General features: G+C 45.2%; 1 protein-coding gene across 7 annotated transcripts in view; it reads left to right on the forward strand.

The window, feature by feature from the left end:
- Positions 1-26862, forward strand: part of TENM4 (teneurin transmembrane protein 4) — a 624775-nt gene extending 597913 nt beyond the window's left edge. For all 7 annotated transcript variants that reach the window (XM_076328426.1, XM_076328432.1, XM_076328425.1 and 4 more), the window contains 4 exons: positions 2744-3040; positions 4220-5834; positions 10243-10385; positions 19888-26862. In XM_076328426.1, the coding sequence (XP_076184541.1) occupies positions 2744-3040; positions 4220-5834; positions 10243-10385; positions 19888-20646 (2814 nt within the window). In that variant the 3' untranslated portion in view covers positions 20647-26862. The remainder of the gene's footprint in view (positions 1-2743; positions 3041-4219; positions 5835-10242; positions 10386-19887) is intronic.
- Positions 26863-27899: the final 1037 nt, after the last annotated feature.

A 27899-nucleotide genomic window follows, 5' to 3' on the forward strand; every position in this document is an offset into this window, starting at 1 on the left:
TTGTAAAATTTAAGCTAAAGGAACTCCATAGGAAGCATTGGAGAAATCAGAGATGGTGCCGTGTTTATGCTCTTGCTTTTCCAGTGCAAGCTAAGGGTTTGAATAAAGTGCTGAGGAACATGAGTTTGGGGTTAAATTTAGTCTCTCACACATTGTAGAGGGGAGGTCAAATACACAGTGAACTGTGGTTTTAGATTTACCCTGTCTCAGTCCTGTGCTGATTACAGGCCTTGTCAAATGCTCTGAGGGGCAAAAGCTTTTTGCAGGAGCTTTCAGACCCCGTTCCAGGATAAGGACTCCAGGATGTAGGATGGCACCTTATTTAGCCACTCACCATAAAACACGGTTATTGGACTGAAGCCTGCAGCCCTGTCAGTGCTTCTGCAGAAAATTCACTTCTATTCAAGGCATGCCCTTGAACAAGGATGAAAAAGATTTAGCCCCTGTTCAGAAGTTATCTGGCAGGGTAGAGTTCACTTTGCCCATCACCTTGAGGGGTGGCTGTTGGCACTGCAGTACTTCTCAGAGAGAAGAGGGATTGCATCGAGAGAGCAGGAGAAAACAAATCGTAAAAAAAAAAAAAAATCATGAAAAGGGAGATTGGTTCCAGATAGTCCCGCAGAAATTGCTTGCCAGAGCATGGGGAAGGTGGAATGACTTAGGGCACCAGTAATGGGATACAGAGATTTGGACTGAGCTTAAGACCTATCCAGGGACCTGTTATTTGGTCCTTCCAGCACAGTGAATGGCACTGCTGCTGGCGTACAGATCAGGGAGGCCACTTTCAGCCTGGATTACTATCCCAGCCCTTGGAAGAGCTCTTTCCAGCTCTCTTGGCAGAGACCAGGAGCAGAAGAAGCTGCAGCTGCTGGGCTGGAGCTGCTCTGTGAAGAGATGGAAGGCAGAGATACTATTCCTTCCTACTTTGCTTTTTTTTTTGCAAGCAATTGCCGCTTCTGTTTCTCTATTTATAGCAGCAAGCACCTATGAGATATCAAATTGTTGTTAGTTACATGTGTAACTTAGAGTTTTGATACCTTTATAATTATTTTCCAGCCTGCCTCTTACAGTGGGCTGTTGGCTAATTTCTTCTTTCTCTCATTGCACATTTACATTCTATTTTACACATATTTAATTAGAGCATTATCTACCTTTCCACAATGTTTCTTTCCTCAAGTCATACCTGCCTTTTACCATTGTTATTCATAACTTGAAAATCATTGTTGCACTTGCCTCCTCTTACATCATCTTCACACTTACGTCATGGCACTGATTCCTTCTCTCTTGGCTGGCCACATGCACCCTCAGCTCGCTTCCACATTTTCTGAGCCGTGCTTTTGCCTCTTCCGACCCCAGCTCCTGAGATGCCTTCTTTTGACTTCTGATTTTGCAGTGGCCCCGTTCTCCAGGTTTCAGCACAGTCGTCTGCCCACACAGCACAAAAGCACTGCAGCGGTCCTGCTTTTCCCTCCTGTTCCTCCAAGGCTGAGGAACCCCTTCTCCATTGGCTCTACCACATCCTTTCTCTCTTTTCTCTTGCTGTTTAGCTCTCAGATACTCCCACATCCCTCAAAATATAGCAGGAATTCAGTCATACACCCTAAAGTAATGACCAAGATCAAAGCAGGGCTGAGGACAGTGCTCAGGTCAAGAGTGTCGGCTTTACCCAGAGCAGGATAAGGCAGTATGTTTAACTTGCAGTCTGAAGACCTTGCAGCGACCTGCAAACCCTGGTTTATTGACTACAGCTGAAGGGCTGCAAAGGGAACTGAAAACCAAGCCGGCTGTTTGGAGTTTGAAATTCATCCGAGAAGAATCTGCACCCTTCTAGAAAAGAAGGGTTCACCAGCTGAAAGAGGTTTGAAAGTGGTGGGATGGAGAAAGAGCTGTCTTAGCAAGCTTACACTGGGAACGTGGGCTGAGCATCCTTGCTCAGTACTTTGCTACTGTAATGATGTGGCTTTGTAAGTCTCCTTGCACACGCGGCTAAACGTGAGTTGTATTATCAGCTCCTTTTTGTATTGCTGTGCACTACAATCCCTGAATCAAAATGTATTCCTGTTCCTACCTTTGAAGTAGATACCTTTGATCTTTGGAAATGCAGAGGCAGTGGAGGTAACAGGAGTGTAATTATGCAACACCGAATAACCCCAGGACAACGAAGCTAAAACTCCAGCTCTCACAGAAAAGTTCCCACTCTGTGTAACATCTACAGTGGTCAATGCCTCCATATTTCATTTCAGGGGAAAGGCTTAACCTCCAGTGCATGCAGTATATTCAGTAAACTCAGAGAAAAGCTCTGCTTTCCACTATGTTGACACAATATCCATCTTTTTTCTACAAGCATTATTTTTTGATGTGCATGAAAGCAAAAGCCTATATATCCCAGGTTTGATAGGCAGAGTACCTTGCAAATATTCACTGCAACAGGTTGTCATTTCATCTTCTGTAGGTCTGTAATCACATCAGCTGTAGTAGTCCTAAGCCTAGGTTTGGGATATGGGCAATATTCCTTCACCGTGGTGATGATTCAAAAGTACTCTGGTTTTCTGCCTCTCTCCTCACTGAAGTCAACAGAAGCAACGTTAGGACAACTCTTTGCTTTGAAAATTGCCTCTTATCCAGAGGCAAGGAACTGCTGGATACTCTCCGGTGTGGTCTAAAGAGGTATTTGGTGAAACAAGACTAGTCGTTGTAACTTAAACTGTTTCCAGCTCCCTAATTCTCCGTCTCTTTCCTGTAGGTTCACAACAGAAATCTGCTGTCCCTCGACTTTGATCGTGTGACAAGGACAGAGAAAATCTATGATGACCACCGCAAGTTCACACTCCGCATCCTCTACGACCAGGCAGGGAGGCCCAGTCTCTGGTCACCCAGCAGCAGACTGAATGGGGTCAACGTCACCTATTCCCCAGGAGGACACATTGCAGGGATTCAGAGGGGCACGATGTCAGAAAGGATGGAGTATGATCAGTCTGGCAGAATTACATCCAGGATCTTTGCTGATGGCAAATCATGGAGCTACACTTATTTGGAGAAGGTAAGAATCCTCTTAGCACTCAGAGATGGTGTATTTGGTGCAAACGGGCTTTATTCCTTCGACTTCAGTAGAGCTGCGCTCCTTCACATCAGCTGATTAATGGTCTTTACGGTCCAGTACTCCTCTTCTGCCTACACTAAGGTGCACATAGTAACTGATGCCAAACCACCAAAGAGCAGTTGAAAATAGCCTGAGAAGTTTCTTCCCAGTCACACTGACAGTATGTCTTAATGCTGTGAAGCTTTGGCATTTGACTTTTTAAGCACAACGGTCCTTTGCTGAGCTAGCTGCAATATAAAATATCTTCAGGTAAAGTCAGAGAAGTGAACAGTAGGAACTTCCAGTAGGATTTTCCATGTGAAAACAACCCATACAGTCTGACATCCTGCCTTCTTCGAGTGGCCCATTCCTGCTTCATAGGAAATACGTGTAATTAAAAAGTGCGAGGCATGAATCCAGCCAGACTGTTGGGCATTGGCATGGGACTTAAATTCTTCTGGGTATTACCATTCATCGTTACACTGCCCAGTGTCATATAGATCCATACGCTGCATACCTGGGGATGGAATTTTTTATTCCTGAGTTTTGCACAGAGCCTATCCCTACAACAGTTTAAGGAAACTGCAGTAACATAGCTTTTAAAAAGCAAAAAGTATTGACTCGCCCCTTGTATTTTCTGTTGACTATCTGTATCAATTGTTACATGCAAAAAAAATCCCAGAACAAATAAGCAAGCAGGCAGAAGTTTGCAGTAAGAGAGTAATGGAAGATACGGAGACACAATGAATTAATTGGGCATTGGAAGGTGTCAGGGGGTACTTTTTCAAGCATTGTTTAAGTCGCTTTACCAATTTTATTTATTCAGTCTGTAAAAGCTACTGGCACAGGGAATTTGGGTGAAGACAGCTAGCTACAGGGTATTGATTCGAACAACTGAGCATTCTGAACTTAGACCTTCCTCACTGCATTAACTGCTTCTTCCTCTGACCCACTCCTACCTGGGGACACTTGATGTGCTGTGCAGCTGCGTACCTCTCACCATTTAATCCTATGGGTGCAGAGATTTATCTCACTTGCCCTGCTTTTTGGATTGGAGAATCTTGCAGGTTTTGTGAGAGTTGAGTATAATTTTGCCTGAAAACCAGGAATATAATCTATACTTTTCTCCTTCCCACCTAGTCCATGGTGCTGCTCCTTCACAGCCAGAGACAGTACATCTTTGAGTTTGATAAGAACGACCGGTTGTCATCGGTGACCATGCCCAATGTTGCCCGTCAGACTTTAGAAACCATTCGTTCCATTGGTTACTACAGGAACATCTACCGGCCACCAGAAGGCAACGCCTCGGTAATTCAGGATTTCACAGAGGATGAACAGCTTCTCCACACTTTGTACTTGGGCACAGGGAGACGTGTCATCTACAAGTATGGAAAGTTGTCCAAGTTAGCCGAGATGCTCTACGACACCACAAAGATCAGTTTCACTTATGACGAAACCGCTGGCATGCTGAAGACCATAAACTTGCAGAATGAAGGGTTCACATGTACAATCAGATACAGACAGATAGGACCCCTCATTGATCGACAGATTTTCCGCTTCACTGAGGAAGGCATGGTGAATGCACGCTTTGACTATAATTATGACAACAGCTTTCGGGTGACCAGCATGCAAGCAGTCATCAACGAGACACCTTTACCCATTGATCTCTACAGGTACGATGACGTGTCAGGCAAAACTGAGCAATTTGGTAAATTCGGAGTCATTTACTACGATATCAACCAGATTATCACCACTGCTGTCATGACTCACACTAAACATTTTGATGCCTATGGCAGGATGAAGGAGGTCCAGTACGAGATATTCCGGTCGCTGATGTACTGGATGACTGTGCAGTATGACAACATGGGGAGAGTGGTTAAGAAAGAGCTGAAGGTTGGCCCTTATGCAAACACAACTAGGTACTCGTATGAGTATGATGCTGATGGCCAGTTGCAGACAGTGTCTATCAATGACAAACCACTCTGGCGTTACAGCTATGACCTAAACGGAAACCTCCATTTGTTGAGTCCGGGGAATAGTGCCCGCCTTACGCCGCTCAGGTACGACCTCAGGGATAGGATTACTAGACTGGGGGATGTGCAGTACAAAATGGACGAAGATGGCTTCCTGAAGCAAAGAGGCAATGATATTTTTGAGTACAATTCAGCTGGCCTGCTCATCAAAGCCTACAATAAAGCTAGTGGGTGGAGTGTGAAATACCGCTATGATGGCCTAGGAAGGAGAGTCTCCAGCAAAACCAGCTATGGCCATCACTTGCAGTTCTTCTACGCAGACCTGACCAACCCAACCAAGGTCACCCATTTATACAACCACTCGAGCTCCGAGATCACCTCCCTCTACTATGACCTCCAAGGCCACCTCTTTGCAATGGAGCTCAGCAGCGGTGATGAATTCTACATAGCCTGCGATAACATTGGCACTCCTTTGGCTGTCTTCAGTGGGACTGGCTTAATGATTAAGCAGATACTGTACACAGCATATGGGGAGATCTATATGGACACCAATCCCAACTTCCAGATCATCATCGGCTACCACGGGGGACTGTATGACCCCCTCACAAAGCTTATCCACATGGGACGGAGAGACTATGATGTGCTAGCGGGTCGGTGGACGAGTCCAGACCATGATATGTGGAAGCATCTGAGTAGCAATAACATAATGCCTTTCAACCTGTATATGTTCAAAAACAACAATCCCATTAGCAACTCTCAGGATATCAAGTGTTACATGACAGGTAAGACATTTAAATTAATTAACATATTCACAAGCTTGCCATCGGTGAATAGGTTTCTTCTTTCTCAGTATCCTGGTCACCATGAGGTTTTCCAGCGTTTAATATAATTGACACAAGCTTTTCTTTGCCAGTTGACCCCTATGTCCAGGGCATGTTTAATTCATTAGCATAGATGGAGATTGTAATTCCCAAACCTGTTTCCTTTTCTCTTCCTTGGTGTTTGTTCTCTTTATTTTGCCTCCAGTTTTTCGTTCCCTCAGAAACCCCAAGTTTAGCTGCCGATTAATGTCCCGATAACCTTTTTCTTTGTAGAGGGGCAGCTCTGTTTACACAGTTTTGCCTAGAGATTTATTTGCAACTAAACAAATGACATGCAGATTTGTTTTAGCAGAATAGCAACAGCGACTTAAACCTTTTATTACAGTCAGTCATTTCAGAGCACACTACAGTAACCATGTAGTTCAAAGTTAATCTGCCCCACAGAATTAACAGTTTCTACTAAAAGTCAATAAAAGCAGATGCGTTAGACTTAAAGGCCAGATTTTAGGGCATACCTACCCCACAGCTTGACATAACCTCCGAACTGCTTCCCCTGGGGCTTTGTAAAATGGCAATAACATGAGCTCTATGTATGTTTTTATACAGAAAATCATTCTGCAGGTTAAATGTCCTTCCTATATTCATACTTAGTGCAGCACTGGTGGTAATGTTTGAGAAGACCGTTTTGGTGGGACTCTTTTCTATATACTTCCCATCGGAAAACCAGGTGACACAATCACAAATCAAATGTACAAACTTCTTAAGGAGATACAAGTAATTTTTAAATGCTCCTGCTGCGTCTATCACAACTTTCCCATATGCAACAATATTTGCATTCCCCTAAAGTGACAAGATTGGTTTAATAGCAAAAAATGTCACAAAATAAAAATCCTGGGTTGTTCTGTTCCACTTGTTTTTCTGGCCATTAGGATTCGTGCTTTCAGGTTCTTCTGCAATCATCATAAGGATTAGATTGTATTTTTTTTTAATGAAAAGCTGTTTTCTCCAGAGCTGAGAAGATGATGCCATGAGGGAAGTAAAATATGCCAAAAGATGCAGACTAAGATCCTGTATGTTGGCCTCACTCTGATAATTAAGGCTGGCAGGGAATACTTTGAGATAACTTTTCCTATCAGAAAATGCTCATTTGTCAAAACTGAATTTGTTTGTGGGAGAGGGTTGAGCTTGAGAGATTTCTCAGCAGAAATGTTGTAAACAGCTCTCAAAATTGTCTAAATGACAAATTCCAAAATAGCCTAAAAGAAAAATTCCTTTTTGGTTTACAACCTTTTCAAGTTAAGTGTAAACTAATGATTGAAAACTGGAAAAGAAAAATTAAGAGGTCAAAACCAAAATGAAAGATCTTAATTTGAAATTGTTTTCTTGAGCTGATCTAGTTTTTGAACAGTTGCTTCGTGACATATTAACGGATTTTTATTTTCCTGCTCAAGTTAAGGCAGGACAAAATTTCCAGTCCTATCTTGGAACAGGCGAACAGCTTCCCACCCAGCTCTGATGATAACATCAAGATGTCCAAATCTGATACTTTAATATTTTATATGCACCAAATAACTTTTTCCATGGTCTTAAAAGTTCTGGTTTTAGTCTTCCAAGAATACAGAGCCCAAATACATTTTTTAAGTTTCTCCTCTCCCAGTGCATGGAAGAAACAGGTCATGGAATGGGATGCGTGCCGTGATGCTAGGCTGCGGCTCTGGCATTTCTTTCTGCTGAAGCTTTCCGGCACCTCGTGGGCAGGACCTGCGATGAGACTGTCCTTGTCATCACAACCAAAACTGCCCAGATTTGGGCACAGCGAACCGCTCTCTGTCCCTCCATCCCCACCCTGGGGCCCGCTGTCCTTAGGGGAGCTCAGCACACAGGACACAGGCGAACGACACATGCTTTGGTCTCCAACGACGAGGTTTCTGAGCTTGTGGGTACAAATTGGAGGCATGCAGAGGGGGGAGCAGGAGAAGCAGGTATTTACGTTTTGAGAGGCCCATTGTTAAACATGAATATTTTAGCGATTGTACACTTCATGGCACAGAGCTTTGCTGCCAGCTTCAGCAATCCTGATGGATTGAACTGACATTTCCATTACATGTGTCTGCATTAAGCACTCTTTTTCTTTGCCCTCAAATGAATTTACTGTGAAATGTGTTGGCAGGGTTACTGTAGCTGAAAAAAAACTCTGTGATGTGAAATGTGCTTTTCTGTCAAAAAAGTTGTCACTGCCTCTTGGCAAATTAATATTTTCCCCTCTGTTTTCTCAGCTCCACACCTTTCTCCCATGTTTTTGGGTTGTTTTTTTTTTTTGTTCTGGGTATTCCAACACCTCTTCCCAAAAAGAACAAGCTCCTGTTTGCAAATGTTTTGAAAGTCAGTTTTCTGAGAAGTAGCAAAAAAAGCCTGTCTTGAATCTTTCCAGACATGTTACATATTTTTCGGCTGTTCAGCATCCCTGCTCTGTATCCTTTTTAACGTTTGTGAAGTGCTTGGAAAATGGTTCCTGCACCAATGCCGACCTTCACTGTTTTGCTTTGTTCCCCTGACCACCTGGTACACAATATGTACATCAAAGGTCTTCATTTCACATGAGAAAGATTTGGAAGCAGGCTGGTTTAGCGCTAAGCAGAAAAATAATCAAATGAGCCTTTTAATTTCCTTCCCTCCCCCCGAACTCTCTGTTTCAAAGACACTCCAGAAACAATCTGTACATTGAGTGAACAGAAGTGTTTTTATTACAGAAATCCTCCCCCTTCCACATGGATTGTCGCAAGAGCTTTTTGGACATCTGCCCGATCTCAACATTTTGGCCTGTAAGAAAACAAGCAACAGATAGTGTGTTTGTTTGGCTCCTGGTTCTCCAGTCATCTGGAAGTGCCTTATTTGTCACTTGCATCCATAATTTCTTTTCCAACCAGCTCTTCAAAACACTCATTTAGGCTCATGGGGAATAGAGAAAAAAAATTCAAAGATGCATATTTGACTATTTAAATTGATCCCTTTTTCAGATTGTTTCAACAACGTTTATTAAGTTTAGCACAATGAAAATCAAGCCTCTTGCACGTCCAGCTTGAAGCAGAGCAATCACCAACACAACCCCGGTTACATGCAAAACGCTTAAGACCCCTGGGAGCTGATATTAGTTAAACTTTACCCTCATACCTTTCTTTTTCTTGCAATTGCTATTTGTGTGCCAAATGCACACCGTACTGCTGGAGGACTGTAGCAGGTGTGTCCTTCTCTAGAGTTCAGTGAAGGCAAACAAGGTGAGATCATCAAACGCTCTGAAGTTAAGGGGGGAAGCGATGCTGATCCCAAGCAGATCTAGGAGCCAGCCAGCCTCATCATTATTTCCTCCAGCAGATTAACATTCAGCTGCTATTCCTAATAGCTGTGTGATCAAAATCAGGGAAGACTTTGCAGTCTGTACTGTCAAGTGAATGCAGGAATGATGTCCCAAATGGCTGGGTTTTCCATCGTGTCCCCTTTAGTGCCAGTGGTCCCCCTTTTGCATAGGACAATAGTTCATTGCTTGCAGCCAGCAGTTTTCTCACCATCAATGGACTTCTAAGGGGTTTGTGAAAGGTACCCAAGCAAAGTAGTCTTGTATCTGTACACTTATTTGCACTATAATGTACCCTGCAGGTGGTGTGGAGGCTGATTTTAAATGTCACTATAAAAGATGACATGTGACTTTACACTGGTTTAGTACTCAAACTATACCTGCTTATGAAAAATGACAAGAAACTCAGGACTGAGGCGGAAATGCCATGGAACAAACAGAGGATATGTCCAGAGCCTCCACCATGAGCACCTGCCCAATGACCGTGCTGTTCGTCCTGGATATCCTGGTATTCTGGCTCATATAGCTCTAAATTTAGTCTTCAGCCTGCAGGCCCTTGGAGAGTCCTCAGGAAGAGAGGTACTGTGGCTGAGATATTCAGAGCTGACTGTAGGACTGGACAACACCTCCTATTCGGCTGGAGCATCTCAGCCTCCATTAGTGTATTGTTGTTCCTGTGCTTCTCCTGCGTCACCTTAGAGCAGTACCTGGTGCATGCTGACAAAGGACAGGCATTGAGCTGGCTTTGATGTGAGCCATTTGGTCACTGCCAAAGCTTCTGTTTCAGAGCTGGGAAAGTGCAGAATTGGACTGCGGTTGGAGGTGGAAAGCCCAGCTTTGGCATACGGTTCTTTCAAGGACCATTAAGATTTGTGCTCTTCACATGAAGTAGACGCTCATCATTTTGGCCAGACTGCTACAGTGCCAGGCACCATGGGGTCCTCCTCTGTGCCATTCTCCTGAGCGACCCTGCTTGAGAGATGAAATAATCTGATTTATGCTTCTCTTCCATTCCAGATGTCAACAGTTGGCTGCTCACTTTTGGGTTCCAGCTACACAACGTCATCCCCGGCTACCCCAAGCCAGACATGGATGCAATGGAGCCGTCCTATGAGCTAATCCACACACAGATGAAAACCCAAGAATGGGACAACAGCAAGGTGATCCATGCAACTCCATACTGTATCTCACACCCTTATCAGCATACTATCCCGTTGCAATCTTTATTAAAAACCCCTTATCAGCCTGTTCTCCCAGATACGCTGGGAGATTAAGAGTGAGTCGGTCCCCATTACAGTGATGAAATCTGACTGAATAATCACATCTTAAGTTCCTTACTTCCATGGTGCTTTTTCCTGTGATGTTTTCTGGTGGTTGCTCAATGAAATGATATGCTACTGTTTCTTTCTCCTGCAAGAGGCCACGTTACAACGTATTGCAGGCTAAGTTCAAGGCCTTTGCACCAAGGATTCTTGGAAGTGAAAAAAAGCAAATCGTGATACAGAATAATTTTCTACTTTTTTTTTTTTCCTAGAAACTTACTCAGTCTGGTTTAAAATGTCTTAAACAACAAGTCCTAGTACTTCCCTAGGAAACTGTTCTGCATTGCAGTGGGTCTCACCAGAAAGAAGTTTTAGCTGATAGCTTTCATTTTATCTGAGTGGGTTTAATCCCAAGTCACCGTGTCCTGCTTTTAAAAACAGGCCTGCATCACAAACCATTTTGGTAGATGCTGGCACAAAATTCAATGATGAAATTGGCAAGAAAAAAGCTTTTACAGCCAAATTGTTTCCCCCTCTCTTCCCATTGGGAATTATTCAGCTGAAAGTTGGAAGCAGCGCTGTTAAAGGTTAGCACACTGGGTCCGGATCTGAGAGCCCTGGGTTACTCCCAGCCCTACTGCTTATTGGTTGTATGACCTTGAAAAAGTCATTTACCTCTCAGGATGCTCTTTCATCTCCTAGCCTGATTTTATTCTGGGGTTGCTTTCATCTGTTTAGTCCGAATCCTCTTTAGTCTGAATTCCTGCTTGCTATTGCTGTGTATTCGAACACCGTGAGAGCAGTGAGGCACCAATGTGTTTGGGAAGATCAGGATATGCTTTTAACATTTCTGCTAACAAAATGATAACAGTAGGAAGTGGAATTGATCCCAGCTGCCCTCCTAGCTTCTTTATCTATGAGTTCACTGAAATCTCACTGTCCTGCAGCAGATTCTTGAGGTCCTGTACACATATAAAACGAGGAGGTAAAATACAGTGTCACATTTCCCCAGCCACAAAAGGTATCAAAGGTATGAACAAGATACTGTGGATTAATAAAATATTCATGTGCCAGCCCATCCTTGGTACTCAGCCTCATAGCTATGGTGAATACAAGCTAAAATGTAGCAGCTTCAACTTCAGCGAGAGATTTCTATTAAGACTATCACTTTATAATAGAGGGGGACCAAAAGAACTATGCCTTTTGCTACCATGGCTGAGTCGACGCTTGAAAACCATTACGCCACAGTCACTCAGTTGTGTTTTAGAGCTCAAAGACTCCTTTTTTTGTGTCTCTCTTCCTTGGATTAAACAATAAGATGCTAATAGAGATGATTCCTGTAATGAGAAATAGCCTCAGGATTTTTCCTCCTCTCTGATGTGACACAGTCTCCCCAGGCAAAGCTGTACAGGAGAAGGCAAACAGGGAAGGCTCATTCAGAGACTGCACAGAAGATTCTCTCTAAATTGTTATGTGCAGTAGATAATAACTCTCACAGAACCACAACAGAAATTATTATTGTTGTTGTTGTTGTTATTATTACATAATTATTTTATCATTCGTTCATTATTATTATTAGGGTTATTGAATAGCCAAGTAACTTGAGTGACAGCTTGAGATGAAGACTGACACTCGCTCATACAGGCAGCTGAGCTGGAAATAAAACCAGGGAGCCCTCCCTTCCATCCACCCATTTTAGGTGAATCTGCCTGAATGAGCGATAAGAAGAAATAAAATCTCCATGTCCCCTTCAGGTTTTTAAAGCAAGAAACTGCAGTGGGGACTGTGCAGGGACCTGCTTGTTAAAAGAGGGGTTTATGCAGCCACCATGCTTCCAGATGAGTCACTTTACAGTCAAGTGTTGAAAGTGGAATTTAACCATTGCAGGTTGTTTCACATTCTTCCCCTGTGTTATGACAGCAACAAAACATGAGCATTTTTATTTTAGTCTACAGTTGCAAGATCATGCTGTGATAGCGAGTGGCTCTCAAATGCTATAGAGCAGGATTCCCTTCCTTTCTGTCACATCCAGCATATTGTAGGCATATATTTGCATAAAATAAATTCATTCACATATGATACCTGAACATTTTCTCTTAAGCCTATCCGTGCATTCCACACTGATGTTTCACATGTAGTTCTGTTCGCTCCCAACCCTTCCAGCCACACATACACGCTCCCAGACACAATCCAGCCCTCCTTCCTACTGGTTGTCTCTGTATTTATTGATGACGCATGTGGAAGAAAATATAAACTTTTGAAAATTTCACATAGCAAATGACAGAAATAAAGTTAAATGGAAGCACAGGAAATATTTTCAGATAATAAGACTGGTCAAACCGTGAAATGGTCTTCCAGAGCATATGGAGGAAGCTCCAGATCTTTTGTCATTTCAAAGTAACCTGGACAAGGCACTGGACAATGTCCATGCTGCTTGAAATCCAGGGATATTCCCTGAATGACGTACCACAGCTTTCTCATCTCCGCGTCTTCCAGTCCCTGGTTTCTCTGGGTCACATACCTCCTTGTGATAGACCAAAGTAAATTTGAGTTACTCCACTGGCTTTGCTGATCAAAGCTGTGGCCCAGCAGGTTGAGTCAGTTATTTTATCAGAGAGGAATGAATAACAGGAGCACAACAGCAAAGCAACTAACTCCACATAAATGGCTGCTTCGTATCTCTTCAGAGTGCATAACCAAAGGGCCTTAGCACCGCCTTCCAAAACATTGTTGGTACTTGCCTTGCAGGGCTGGAAGATGGGAGAGAGAATTCTGACTTTGAGCACCCACCAGCTCAGAAACAGCCAGCATGTCATAAACCTTGCACTAACCCCCTGCAGCTCTGGAGTGACATTTAAAATCCAATACCCTGTTGTGCAGCACTTTCCCCCCCTCCTCCCTGCGGCCGTGACGCTGTCACTAAATTGTTTGTTGAACAAGTTCAGTGTTATTGGCCACCAGGGGACCGTGGGTGACCTCTGGCATATTGTGGAGCTGCTGCACCTGAATCCAATTTCTCTTCTTTTTTTTTTTTTTTTTTCCCCTTCCCTTTTGTCTTGTTGAACTGTCAGGTAATTGCTGGAGCCAGAACAACTCTATTTGCGGGGAAGGGTATTTTGGAGTCAGCGCTTGTATCATTGATTACACCATATTATTAACTACCCTTCTCTCCATCCCCTGATCACCATGCCTCCAGGAAGGGTCCTGTTTTCTGCAGTGCCCATTACAGGCTGTGCTGGAGGAGCAGCTTTTTGCGTCCCTCAATGCGCAGCTTTTTGGAGGCAAGGGATGCTCAGCCAGGGAGTGAGCTGTAGGGCTGTGTTTTCTGGCAGAGCTTCTCCCAAGGTCAATCAGTTTGAGGGACTGGCTCTGCCAGTGTTCATCATTCAGGGAGGGCATCCTCAGGGAGGGCATCCTCACATTGCGGGTGCTTTGTCCTGGGCTTGGGCCATCATGCTGTCTGCACGTCTGTCCATCAGCCCCTAGTTATGTTTTGCAAAAGTCATGGCCAGTTTTCACTAGATTTGATGCGGGGAAGGGAGTTGAAGTCTCAAAGACATTAAGCTCTTGAATTTTATGAAAATAGATGAGCAAGAGAAGGAGGCAAATCCTCTTATTTCCCAACAGATGGAAATCTGCTTGATGAGCTCAACCTCATTATCCCCCTGCAGCTGTGTACAGTGGTGGGGTGGAGGAGAGACCTGTCCTCTAATCCCAAGAATTAGCACTTGTGTTTTGCTCATTGCTAACCAATCAGCATCTACAGCACTGGTCTTTGCTGACCAGTCGCTCACCTCCATTGTCCCATTTGCATTCATGGTTGACAGGTTGTTAAGCAGCACATTGCCTCTCCACCAACCAGCACGCAATGCAGCCGTGCTGATGGGTAGGGGCTTGATAGGCTGTTGTGGTTGATGGGCTCCTCCTGCACCTTCGCCAGCTGGGAGTTGGTGGGGGACACCCAAATGGGGACTCATCTTCAGGTGATGGCCAGGTGGAGTCGGGGGAAGAGGCTGGTTTCTGAAGAATGGATTGTTAACAGACAGCTAGGGGGTAAATAGGAAGGAGTTAACGATGAAAACTATCTCAGAGAAGTCATAACTTCCAAGCCTTTTGGAAGAAGTGGCTTTCTGGATTGTAAGCCATATGATGGTAAAAGAAACACCTATCTGTGTATAATGGCACAAGGATATAGAGAAGCTTGGAAACATGTTCACGTATTTCACATCTTGGATCCTTGATGGGAAATTAAAGCTTTCAGTCTCACACTGGAAGGCAATATTTAAAAACAACAGATGATAGTATCTGGCTATGGTATTTCAAATCCTCAAGAGGTGCCTGCAAAATGCAAGAGGCTATTCGGAGATCTCTGTAATGTGCCATTCTCTTGAGCTCTGTGCAGCAGCAAACAAATGATGAAGGTCGTTCTCTTCTCTCCAAAGGGCTGTTACTAGATAAAATGAAATGTCACCTAAGGACATCTGATTAAAAAAGACTGTGAGGAAAAACAAAGCCAGCATATTTGTCACTCACATCTAGCAACAAATATTGAAATAAAATAACTATGAATTCCCTTCTTTCTGCCTTAAAACTGGTTTTATAGATACCTTGGTTTACAGTTGCTAAAAGCAGCAGCATTTTTTAGAGAATACCACATGCCACTGCAGCCTTGGATGGAAATTTTCGGTTTCTCTTCCTTGCCAGTTCATTAAAATGAGTTCTAAGATGAAACAGAAATGGTAATTTCAAAGTCAGGGATACACTGCCTCTTTGAACTACATATAATCTCCTTGCCTCCACCCCCTTTATATTCAGAGCAGAGCATACAAGCTAGTGTACTCTGGTTTGCCTGAATTTGTTGGAGTTTTTTCTTCTGTTGGATGTGTTTGCTTTTCTTTTAAAGAAGTGCTGTTCCCAAATATACTCTTTGATAAAAGAAAGGCACTCAAAAAGTCATTTCAAAGTCATCCTGGGCTCATTTTCAAGATAACAGAGATGTGTTTAGTTATTATAATAGTTAAGTGATGATAATGTTCAGCATTACAGTTGCACGTGTCTGATCTCCTACTTCCCTACGTGACAAAAATGGGGAGAGCCCAGGAGGCCTGTAACCAGTCCCCAGTGGAAAACCCTTTAGATGTGATTTTTGTTCTTGATTAAGACACCTAAATTTAGGTCCCTGCCTGTGAACTTGGTATCCAAGCTTCCATTATAGCCAGCAGAGATCTATAATGAACTCAGTTGCTGGTGCCTTTTGAGATACCCTAGAGTTTCCTGGACTTCTTCATGTCTACAGCATGATTACCTGCACCCTTCTGGAGCAACAACTGGTGGCCCAGCATGGCTCCCTGTAGTGCTAAAAACTATGTTCGACATCACCCATTTGGGTGACTCAGCAGTGGAGCCCAAAGGACAGTTCAGATAACCAGCTGCTAGGGGCTAGGATTGAATTCAAGACTAAGACATGTAGATGTAGGTGTCTCCATGTGTGCTAGATGTGTGCACCCACTGTAGTCTGTCAACATCTGGTCCGTACAGGCAGTGGAGCTCACTTAAAGAGCTGACCATGTGCTACGCATTAACTTTAGACCAAGCTGACTCACACTCTAGGCTCCATTGACTGTGCAAAGCAGGGGCTCAATTCATTTGCCAGTAGAGGGAGCTCTATTGCAAAGTGGCCTCCAGGTGCTACTCCAGAAGGGCAAAGACCTCCCAGAGCTGCTTCTGTTTCTCGCAGCCCTGTGTGGATGCTGCAGGCACCCTTGGGAATCTCAGATCACACTAGACATCCATGTAATGGTGTATGGGCAACTGAAACAGTCTTCAAGTCAACACTGACTACAGTATGCATGAGAAGTGGGGGCATAGAAGGCTGGGGCAGCCACAGATTGACAGGTTTCTTTGTCAACGAAGGCGGTTCCAGCCCCCAACTTCACAAACTTCCCACCTACAGTCTCTCTAAGTGGGCACATGACTGGACGTCAAGAGACTCCCAGTCATGTGTCTTTGGTCAGTCATTGAATCTCTGGTTTAGCCACCAGGAATAGTGCCAGTAACAGTCCTACAGTTGCACATGCAACATGAAAAAATGCTTTCCGAGTATAGAGGAGGAGATGTCCTGGATGGAGACCAAGAGGACACCAACAAGCCAGTTGGCCTGGTATCCTATGTGGGTGTCTTTAGGCAGGAAGTGTCAGTGCCATTGCTGTTAGATCATGTGTAATCCCTTAAACCTCCAAGTCCTGCCAGTAGCGGGGTGACTGCTGCTTATTTTCTTTCTAAATGGCATCCAGGTGAATAGTGGAGCTGTGGAAATTGTATGACTTCATATAATATCATGATGGCAGTATGTAACTAGAGCAAGGAAAGCTCCAGCATTCTATTATTGGGTCATAAATTGTAAAAAAAAGACTTTAAAAATCGGGGTTTCCTTTTATAATGGGCAATTACTGATCTGAAATTCAAAGCTATGGAGACTTTGGCCATAAAATGGAAAATTGAAAATTACCTCAGCCCAGAAGGTCTCAGGCTATGGAGCTTGAGGAAGGTAGATCATGGCCCAGCTGTTGACTGTGATACCTGTTGTATCACAGCATGTGCCAACCAGGCTACGATCCTTCCTGAATTAATGGCAAACCCAAGGACACCATCCACCCTGAAACTTTGTTGTACAGCTGTTGTCCTCACAAGGCTCCCTAACCCCATTTTAGAGCATGTCTCTACAGTTAAGTAAAAGAAATCCAAGACCAATCCCTGGCCCTGAGGCTAGGTAGAAATGACCTGGAGAGTTAGGAAACATGTCTTGGAGAAAGCAGTTGGAGGAGTCCAAAACCAAACCAGGAGTTAAAATAAAAATTACCCAGTGTGAATGATAAGAGGTGCAATACAACATCTCACTCTCTTTAGCTGTATTTACTTTTAAAATTTTATTAAATTATATTATTTATAAAATATTTATTTTATATTTAGCACTATAAACATATGGTTATGAACCGTATGTCCCGCTTGTCTAAAGCACATTAGATGATTGTCATATCACAGTGTCTACCTTTCAGCGTCAGCAGGTTTTCAGAGCTTGTTGCAAACTCACTTTTCATTTGGGATCGGAAGGAAAGACAAGGGAGTGGTGTCCAGACCCACTGGTTTGTTGGGGCAACATAATTTGGAGGCACTCACAGGGGATCTATACCTAATAATTTGCTCAGAATTGAAAAGGGGCTAGAGTTCCTGCAGCTCATCCAGAATAAGGTGATGAAGACACAATAGAAGGGGAATGGGGGAGATTTCTGATAGGAATAATTCTCCCATGCCCAGTGCTGTCTGACCTCCCAGAGCTCCCTTCGCCAAGGTGATAATCAGTAGATGGTGCAATTAATTCCAGGGACCCCTTCTCACTCAACTGCTGGTAAACATGGTGATGTATATATAGATGGTGATACATAAATGACCACAGGACATAGCAATGTAGCACAGAAGACCTGATTTACATCCTTGAGTGAAGGAGCTCGCACCAAAGGTGATTCAACATGAGTAATGAGAAATGCCTTTTCCTATCACTTGTAAAAGTTACTGAGGCGAGTTGGAAGAGCAAAGCGGAGTGCTTGAGTAGTGGGGAAGGACCACCTAGAGTCAATCCATATGAGATGCACCTGAGAAGAATACCTCCCCATTTAAGTCTCTCTGAAGAGGAAATAGCTAACCAAGGCTGTGCAGTATACCCTTATTTAGAACAGTGTGCCATGGAGCCTAGAAACCTAATTGCTTCATGTCCATCATCAGTGACATCTACATTAATTACGTCCATTTTTTCCATAATTAGAGCACTTGTGCAGTTGGCAGGGGAGCTGAGCTCGGCTCCCTATCAATCTGTTAATTATATCGCTCTCTAGGATGTCTGCGAGATCCCCCACAGGGCAGTATGGGGAGAACCAGAAAGAGCTCCTCTTTCATAGGTGGCTGGTTCCTGCTCCAACTACTATGCTGTTAATCAAAAGGGGAAAAGGAGGAGCTACTGCAGCCTGCTTGGCACTTTGAATAAAAGCCAGTCCTGGGTCTTAGGTATTTCAGGCCTTCACAACGCAAAACGTGCTCTGTTCCCTTATAGTTTTCTCCTTTATAGATCAAAACTGCTCATAACCTCTGAGTGAGTTGCCATGCTAAATCCTTTATTTTATTTCTTTGATGCCTTGAGACCCTTCCCTGGAAATGGCCACCGTGGAAATGAGGGTTTATTTCCCTTCCCTTGCCATGTTACAAGTCTTAGTTGAGAGGTCCACGCTGAAATGCCTGCATCGTCTGAATTGTCTTCTTGCACCCAGGAAAGGATATGAGCCTTTAGCTTGTGGACGGTTTAAGGCAATATCCTTCATGGATGTTAAATTTTCTCAAAATAATTGGAGTATAGCAAACTTTTCTTTGTAGCCTATTTTTAATCCTGGATGTCACTACATTACTGAACTGAGCCGTCGGCAGTGCCAGGAGAGTTTTGTTGTAGCATCGTCTTGCTTTTGTGAAATTTGAGCAAATAATTGTTCGTGAACAGGGGTCTGTAAGAAGCCTGCGCTGCCGTGAATTGATGAGAGGATTTCCAAAGACATTTTGCAGTAATAATGAGCTGCTGACTCGCTGTGTGCTTGCTCCATTATATGCTAACAGCAAAAGTGACTTTGTATTGTACCTGACTGCAAATGATCCAGGCTGTTGTCTCTCAGCAGTTTTGCTTCAGTATAAGCCAAAACTCGAGCATCAGGTGTGGCTGGCCTTAGCTCAGGGAGCCTGGCGCATTGTAGAGGGTTTGCAGGAAATAGGAGTTGGATTTAGGGCCTTCCTTGAGTTTTGAACAACCTGCTTTGGCCAGGTTGAAATGGGGTATAGAGAGGTTATGGCCACTTTGAGGGTCATACCTGTGATGCAGGGCTTTTGAAGGTAGCACAAGGAGTTACAAAGTGAAGTTAAATTAGAGGGAACTTTTACAAATACTTCCACACTCTTTCACAGAAAATCTGAAAGCATTTTATAAAGCATCGTGGCCACAAGATGAATGATTTCTTATGTGCAGATGAAGAACACTGAAGCGCAAAATAATTGCATGTCCAAACTAGACCCTCACACCACTGAGGCAAAAAATCCTTTTCTACCTCTACATCCTTCAGTCTGTGAGATTAAATACGGTTCAGTTTATTGAAACAATGAGTATCAGGGCGAACAACCTGCCAGCACATCTCTTTCATTAAAAAGAATTAAAAATCTGAAAAAAGGTGATAGGAAGGAAAAAAACCCATGGAGCTCCTCATTAGATGTTTCCAGGATGTTCTGCTGGTTTCCAGCATGCTAATAATGCCTTTGGGTCATCAGGCTTCTCCTTCTAACACATCTTTCTCTTCTTTCTTTCCCTGCTCAGTCGATTTTGGGGGTCCAGTGTGAAGTGCAGAAGCAGCTGAAGGCCTTTGTCACTCTTGAGCGCTTTGAACGGATCTACAGCTCCAGCATCGCCGGGTGCCGGCAGGTCAAGAAGAACAAGAACTTTGCCTCCGGAGGCTCTATCTTCGGCAAAGGCGTCAAGTTCGCCATGAAGGACGGGCGTGTGGCCACCGACATTATCAGTGTGGCCAACGAGGATGGGCGGAGGATCGCAGCCATCTTGAACAACGCCCATTACCTGGAGAACTTGCACTTCACCATTGACGGGGTGGACACGCACTATTTCATTAAGCAAGGGTCGTCGGAGGGCGACCTGTCCATCTTGGGCCTCAGCGGCGGGCGGAGGACCCTGGAGAATGGCGTGAACGTGACGGTGTCCCAGATCAACACAGTGCTAAGTGGAAGGACTAGACGTTACACGGACATCCAGCTCCAGTACGGTGCGCTGTGTCTAAACACTCGCTACGGGACCACCTTGGACGAGGAGAAGGCCCGTGTCCTGGAGCTGGCCCGACAGCGCGCTGTCGCCCAAGCTTGGTCCCGGGAACAGCAAAGACTGCGGGATGGGGAGGAGGGTATTCGCTCGTGGACAGAAGGGGAGAAGCAACAAGTGCTAAACACGGGCCGGGTACAGGGCTACGACGGCTATTTTGTGATCTCAGTGGAGCAGTACCCCGAACTCTCAGACAGCGCCAACAACATCCACTTCATGAGACAGAGCGAAATGGGCAGAAGGTGACAGAGAGGGTCGATGCGGTGACTTCTTGCCAAAGACAGCTACTCTTTTGTGGCCACTTACCTGACTGTGTTGTACTCAATCCTTTTTCTAAACTGAACAAGGAGGGGGGGGGGAGGAAAATAGAAAGAGAAGGAATAATACGGTTGCACTGTAACTCATGCAACATACTTCTTTTTTTCCTCTTTAATTTGGCCTTCACGCGTTTTTTGCAATGAACAGAAGGAATATTTTGCCGTAGTGTGATCACAGTGAAATTTACTGTCTCTCGTCCTCTTTTTTTTTTTCCCCGCCCCCCCCTTTGTGAGGAATTTGAAGTGGGGAGTCGTCAACGTACGTCCTTAAGTGTGAAGTGCGAAATGGGTGTCTGTGCTAACTTGTGTCATCCTAACCCTTTCTGATTTGGGGCAGGGACAGATAGCCTTCCACCCGAAACATGGGGAGCCCGCGGCGTGCTGGAGAGCTCTTCCCGAGAAGAAAGGAGATGGAAGACGATGCTGATTCCGATACTCCGAAAGCAACCGTCCAAATCATGTGCCTCAGAAGAGACCTTACAAGTAGTTTTCACGTTTCACTTGGGACATAAAGTGTTTTTTGGGAGCTCCTGCTGAGCAGAAGTAGATTATAGAGGCAAAGGAGCTGATTATATTAACTTGCAAGATGATTCTCTTCCTTCCTGAACTGGAATAAAAAAAGAAAAAAATTCAGTCTTTTTTCATTATGAGAGTAGATACTTTTGGGGTTTTTTTGTGTGTGCGCAAATCCTGGTTTTAGTTAAAAAAACCTAGCAAAAGCCAAGAAAGGGACTCCTGCTCTATTGAGAAAAGCTAAAATAAATCCTCTCTCTCATACGTAGAGCTGTTCTATAGGTGGATTTAATGCACCCATGTTGTACATTTGCTAATGGCATAACTTCATTAAATGTATAGTGTTTCAGTACACGAGGCTACGTGTTTAACAGTCCACTGTGCTGTATCTGATAAAACCAGTTAATTTTTAGGAAGCTGATTTGAATTTAAAAGTAGTTATAGTATCCCAGTGACATACCACTGAAAATTAGAGCAAGCCAAACCCTGCTTCTCCTGATTCTGGAGCTTGTATTTATTGGCTGGGAAATGCAGTTTTGAGTAGCATGCTGGCAAGTCGTTTATGACTACGGCAGATAAATGTCTCCCGGGGACTTTGGCAGCAGGGATTTTAAAATGTTTAATAAGTAGCAACAGCTTGTGCGTGGTGGGACAAGAAGGGGAATATTGGAATCAACCCTCTCACTGTTTCTTACACGAGCTCGAATTAAACGGAGAGCCCAGTTGACTGTTAGCAGTGAAGAAGGGGGAGGTTGAATGGAAATGCCCACTACAGAGGGGACCAAGTGCTTTAATAAGAAGCTGCTGACGAAGTTACTCGGCATGCTAATGTAATTTGTATTCACATAACCTCTGTGCTCTGGTATTTGCAAGAGTCCTTGAAATTCAAGGGAACAAGGAGATGAGCTTAGCATCCTCTTCCCTGCCTGAAACAGTCCTGTGGTAGCAAGGGCCGTTCCTGCAGGCAGAGGTGTTACCCCACCTCTCGCTGGAGCTCGGGCTGGGGGTGGCCAACCCTGGTCCCAAATAGCCGTCTCTATCACACTGACACCTGCACGTATCCTGACTCTAAGAGCTCTCACCATGTCTCTCTGAGAACATCTCAGTCCTGATTTTTTTTTTTTATTCCATCCACTTTGGTTACTGCTTCCCGGTTCTGCAGAGAGATAACCCGAGACGTGCAAATCCATGTCAAGGCTGTTTCCTTACTCGGAGCCCTACAACGCACCCGTGTCCCCAGAGCCAGCTCTTCTGCACTCACGCCACCACCACTGACATCCTCCAACACAGCCTGATACTTCTCTGCAGGCTCCAGCCCCCAAGATAAAGTGGGGGGGAGGCTGTTGGGCATGCACTCCTCGAGCAGCGAAACGTTGGCAGCCCCAATGCTGTCGTGGTTTCCCCATAGATGCCGGCTGCCAGCTCCGTCTGCCTTGCCTGTCTGTTCCTGAGCGCTTGCCAGGAGGAAGGTGATGGGATGGAAATTCCCCCAACAGACTGTTCCTCCTCCAATTCCCAATCCCTAATACCTTCGGCTGCGTGGCCGGAGTTTTGGCAGCTGCAGAGCCCCAGGGCTGACCCACGTTGGGGCCACCCACCGGTATGGTCCTGATTTTCTTCTGGTGGTCCCTCCTGCTTGCAGCAAGGGTGACGATGCTGGTGCTGTAATCCAGTGCTGTACTTCAAACTGTCCCTTGCAGCACTCAACCTTTATTACTTTGGCAGGAGTGAATCGCAGGCAGCTGGGCTAGAAAGGGTATCCGGCTCCGGCAGAGCCAGCTGGGAGGAGGTGCGTTGGCCGGGCCAGCTCTAGGCTTTGGCAAGGGAGCAGTTGCCTCGGGCAGCTGCCTGCCAGGGATGGTTAAAAGGCCGTGGCATTACCGCCTGCGTCGCTGGTATCAAACTCTTGGCAAGCCTCGGTTGCCCTGAGGATGCACTGGTGGGCATTAGGGGCAGCGTTAGCCAAACCGGCAGTTGCCACCTACTCAAACGAGGCAGCACCCTCTTCCCAGGGCTACCCAGCTCCCTGCTTCCCCTGCCCTGAGTCACACCGGGGGCAAATCCCTCCCAGGACCTCAAGCTTGTGATGGCTTTCGGTGTCTAAAATGGCATGCACGGAGCAAGAAAGAGCTCTGGGACGCTGGGTCGAAAGGCATAAACCCCGCTGAAGACCTGCAGTGCAGAGAGAGCTCAGTGTGCGTCCCATTTACACTGCTCCCATCTAGGTGGCTCCGAAGAGAAGTGGTGCTTCTATATCCATCCCCGTCCCTGTGTTACAATGCTAAGAGGAGTAGTGCAAGAGTAAACGGGCCACCTTTCCACGCAGCCGAGGAAAGGAATTCAAGTGTGAAATATTCCTACTGGAGCCCTGCCAGCCTGAGATGGCACCTCGACAGCCTTACACAGACTCTTCAGGTTATTACACGAGCTAATGACTTTGAGGAGTTCACCCGTTTTTCAAGAGTCTTACGGTCCCGCCGCACGCGTACAGCATGCCTAGACCTGGGAGCCATCCTGCTCTGCGCCATGGCGAAAGCGGCTCAGGTGACATTTCTCAGCATCCTCAAGCAGCAGTAGGATGCAACTGTGCTCGGCTGCCCGCCGGGTCCGTGGGGTTTTTCTCCTGGACCCGCACCCTGCGCGGGAACTACGGACATTATGTCAAAAAAGGGGGAAAAAAAAAAAAATATGTAAAAGTATATATATGTATGTGTTGCTCTTCTCTTTATCAAAGCCTTTAACCAAAAAAATTAAAAGGGATGGCTGTCTAGTGTTGGGACAAACCTGTCCAAAGACAGCTACTACGTTCCTGAACCCTCTGCGTCTGTGAAAGCTTCGCCCTTTCCACTTTACCTAGATGGCAAAGCTAGAAACAAACATTTTCAGTCCCAAAGCCCTAAATTTCACCCTTTGTTAGTGAAAATTGCTTTTTCTACAGGATCCCAAGTGCGTTCCTGTGGAAGTTGCAGGAATGGGCTGTGAAGGCAAAGAGCGCTGAGCCGTGCCCTCCTCGAGGGACTGCACTCCGCTATCCACAAGCATTTCCACACGACTCACGGCCCCATAGCCCCTTCCCAGCCCTTGCCTTGCCCCATTTGCCTCCCCATGGGGCCATGCCGTGGCTGCCCGACCCTTCTTGCTTTGCTCGTGGGCAGGAGGGTAGCAGATCCTTGCTTCTCTAACACTGGGAGGTGCTGGGTGGAAATCCCACGGCACTAACCCCCATATCCCATTGCTTTAGATGCTCTTTCAAAGGCCGGTTGCATGCCAGACCATCACCGAGGGAAAATGTCACTGTGGCCTCATGCGCTTTTATGGCTTAACCTTGAGAAGTCACCATTTTCTTGACTCCTAAAAAGAGGACTCGCTCCTCCACCAAAAGGAGTTTCCCTTCAAAATGCAAAGGTGTAGCTTAAATTTCTTCGAACTCCTGGGCTTGTCTCTAGTCCGAAGGTGGTGGGAAGGATGGTGGCCAAGGCTCACAGCTCGGAGGAGAACGTCCAGCAGTCTGGAGCAGGGGCTGCAGCTCCCGGTGCGAGCGGTGGGTAAGGATCAACAGCTCAAGCCCTCACTAGCTGGTGCTGGTACCGAAACATGCTCCATTTGAAGGACCAACAGTGACGGGACCAACTTGCTGTGGCATCCAGACATGAGCCAGTGCCATGAGGGCTCTGCAGCTGAGAAACATCCTGCGTGCTCGGTCCAAGCGAAGAGGAGCAAGACTAATTTGGTATCGCGAGAAATGCCACAATGTTTGTTTCCTCCGAGCTCTTTATTTTTTTTTCCCCCTTTCAGCTGAAGATTGGAGCTTGGAAAAATCATTAAGCAGCGGTGACCGGAGGGAATCACGCAGCTCATCATGTCTTTGTCATCACAGCTATTGATCAGAGCCACGATGAAAATGGCCCAACAACTCTAAACAACACCAGGCGAGAGCCGATGAGACAAAGGTCGTTAAGAGCCCTGATGCTTGATTCGGGTTTAAAAGACACAGATGATTGGGAGCAGTCCCTGAGACACCATTTGGCTGTAACTTAGAAACAGTGAGGGATTTCTGTAATATATCTGTAGATGCTTTATTGAGCGTAAGGATCGGCATGAGATTCTGCTCGGTCTATTATACAGACAGCATAACCAGAATAAATCAAAATTGTTTAAAAAAAAAAACCCTAATAAAGTACTTTTTCAGCTGTGACTTGTAAGTGTCACCGTGATAGATGGCAGTGCAATCCATTATGCAAAGACAAGGCTCTTAACATGAAATTTTAGAATTCAATTTTACGATTTACAGAGAGGGCCCCCCGCGTATTTACGGCACAGCAGTCTGTTTTGATTCAATCTCTGCGTAATTGAAACCAGGGGCAGGGATCTCGGTTAGTCATACGGTCTCTTTTTAAACAGGGCGGAGAAATAAGCGCCTATCACGTTAATGATGGAGCTAAAAAGATTGCTTTGCCTGTTAAATCTTATTTGCTTTATCTCCTCGCTCTGACAGCACTGCTGAACCTGGGAAATATGGATGCCGTGCCTCTGTGCTGGGGCTGGGGTTTGGTGGGATAAAATCTGGCTCCCATTTGGCCGGCAGCATCCTCCATCCCACAGCGAGCATGGCCTGGGGCATTTTTGCTCCAGTTGTTACAGTCCTCCACAGGACAGCAAGTTTTTCAGCATCTCTTTTTATTATGATCACTAAATAGTCAGATATTTGAATCCCCCCATTACGCTGAAGAATTTTCATGAGTTTTGTAAAAACAAACCAAAAGAAAACAGCTTTTTTGTGGGTTTTTTTTTTCATCTCTAGGGTATGTTTAAATAAAATTACTTGCGACTGTAGAGCAAACTTTAAACAGACACCGCAGGGACGTGTAGCGCCCTGTCCGGGACCCCCCGTCTCACTCCTGGGTGACGGGCAATGGCCGGGGGGGCCGTTCCCCACAGCGCTTTTCCATCCTCTGCTACCCGAACCAAAAACAACCCGGCCCGCCCGAGGGAAGCCTTTTGTGTCTCTTGCCTGCTTTCCTTCAATTACCATAAAACTTCATGTTCCTGACAAAGTATTACATGGCTCAGCTGTTAACTCCCATCCCAGAGGTCAGTGCTTTCTGGGCAGGGGAGCGTAGAAAACCACAAGTGAAACTAAACTAAAAATATATATACACATATATATATATATAATTTTTTTTTTTTTTCCTCAGAGCTGGAAACTGTTCAGGCAAACAATAGAACTCTCCAAAAAGAAAATTAAAACTTTTGGACAGTTTGTGGATGTTGTTGAAATAACCGATCAAAGAATCACACTTTTCTATTAAAAAAAAATGTTTATTTTGTGTGAGGACTTCTAATGCAGCTCCAGCCGAGAAGAGGACTTTGTATCAAAGCTGCATCTGTAAGCCCAGCACTGGAGACTCTTGTCATTACCCTGTGTAATAATTTTCCTGAAGTCTGGAACTAATTTTTTGAGAAATTTTTTTTCTCGACACTTTGTGTTTCTAATACGGTATTCTTGACTGTGTAAATACAACCAGGCTGTAAATAAGTGCAGATGTAGATACCTTCTAGGAAAAAAAGCGAACAGACAGAAGTGACGGTGTGTAGCCTTCGGTGACAAATAAAAGAATATTTTGTGTTTAAATAGCGCTTTTTTTTTCTGTGAAAATGTTGCATTTCTTCACCTCAGCTGTTTGGTCTTTACATGGGAGATGGACCTGCTGCAGGAGTTGACCAAAATGTCCCCCCACTACTCAAACTTGCATCTTCAGGTGCCTCCCCCAGCTGTACACGGGGCGCAGGATCGCAGGTGCCTCCGGGGCTTTGCTGATCTGGGATGTAATGCCGGGGATTCGGAGCATCCCTGAGGCACTGGGGAAGCCCTCACCCTAGCAGAAAGGTAAGCAAACTGGGGAAACTACATTGTGCACAAGAAAAATCGAGTTATCACCCCCCTCAAAAAAAAAAGTAAAAAAAAATCAAGGTATCATTAGGTTTTGTGATATGTCCAGCGGAGACGTGTGCATCTGACCCTCCTTCATCCAGAGGGAGAAGAAGAGCCACTGCAGCACTCGCCACAGTGACCCAGGGAAACCCTCGTGTGGCCCTTGATACCGCCAGGGCCAGCCCCGCTGGTGGCTTGTTCTGACGCTTCAGGAGAAGATGGAGAATGGCTGCAGAAAACGTGGCTAGATGTGTATTGAGGAAAATATTCTTGCATGGTCCTCGGGGACAAGCTAATGGGAAGGTGAAGCTTAGGACCAGGTGGTAGTCACTGGAGGAGGAGCAGGGAGTCCCTCCGTGGTCATCCAGATTTACTTCCTGGGCATGGCTCTGCTCTCCAAAACCAGGTGAAATTGTGTCTTTTAGGACAAAAAGTAGAGTCAAGCATTGCTGGGTGTAATTCCCCTCCTCTGAAGGTAGATGTCTGTGATAGGGCAAATAAATGGCACCTCTCTTTCTCCTTTGGCACTAAACGGAGCCAGAGGGACCAGTTCACACCTCTCTGTAAGCGTGCCTTAAGTTAGGCGAGAGGAGTCCAGCTGCTGGTGGATATTACGGTTGGACTCGATGATCTTAAAGGTCTTTTCCAACCTAAATGGTTCTATGATTCTATGATTCTATGATTAGCGTGTATGAGGTTCCCCTAAGGTTTCTACCCATTTTTGGCCATTCCTGGTG

Source organism: Aptenodytes patagonicus, chromosome 1 (assembly GCF_965638725.1).
Source record: "Aptenodytes patagonicus chromosome 1, bAptPat1.pri.cur, whole genome shotgun sequence".
NCBI classification, from domain to species: Eukaryota; Metazoa; Chordata; class Aves; order Sphenisciformes; family Spheniscidae; genus Aptenodytes; species Aptenodytes patagonicus.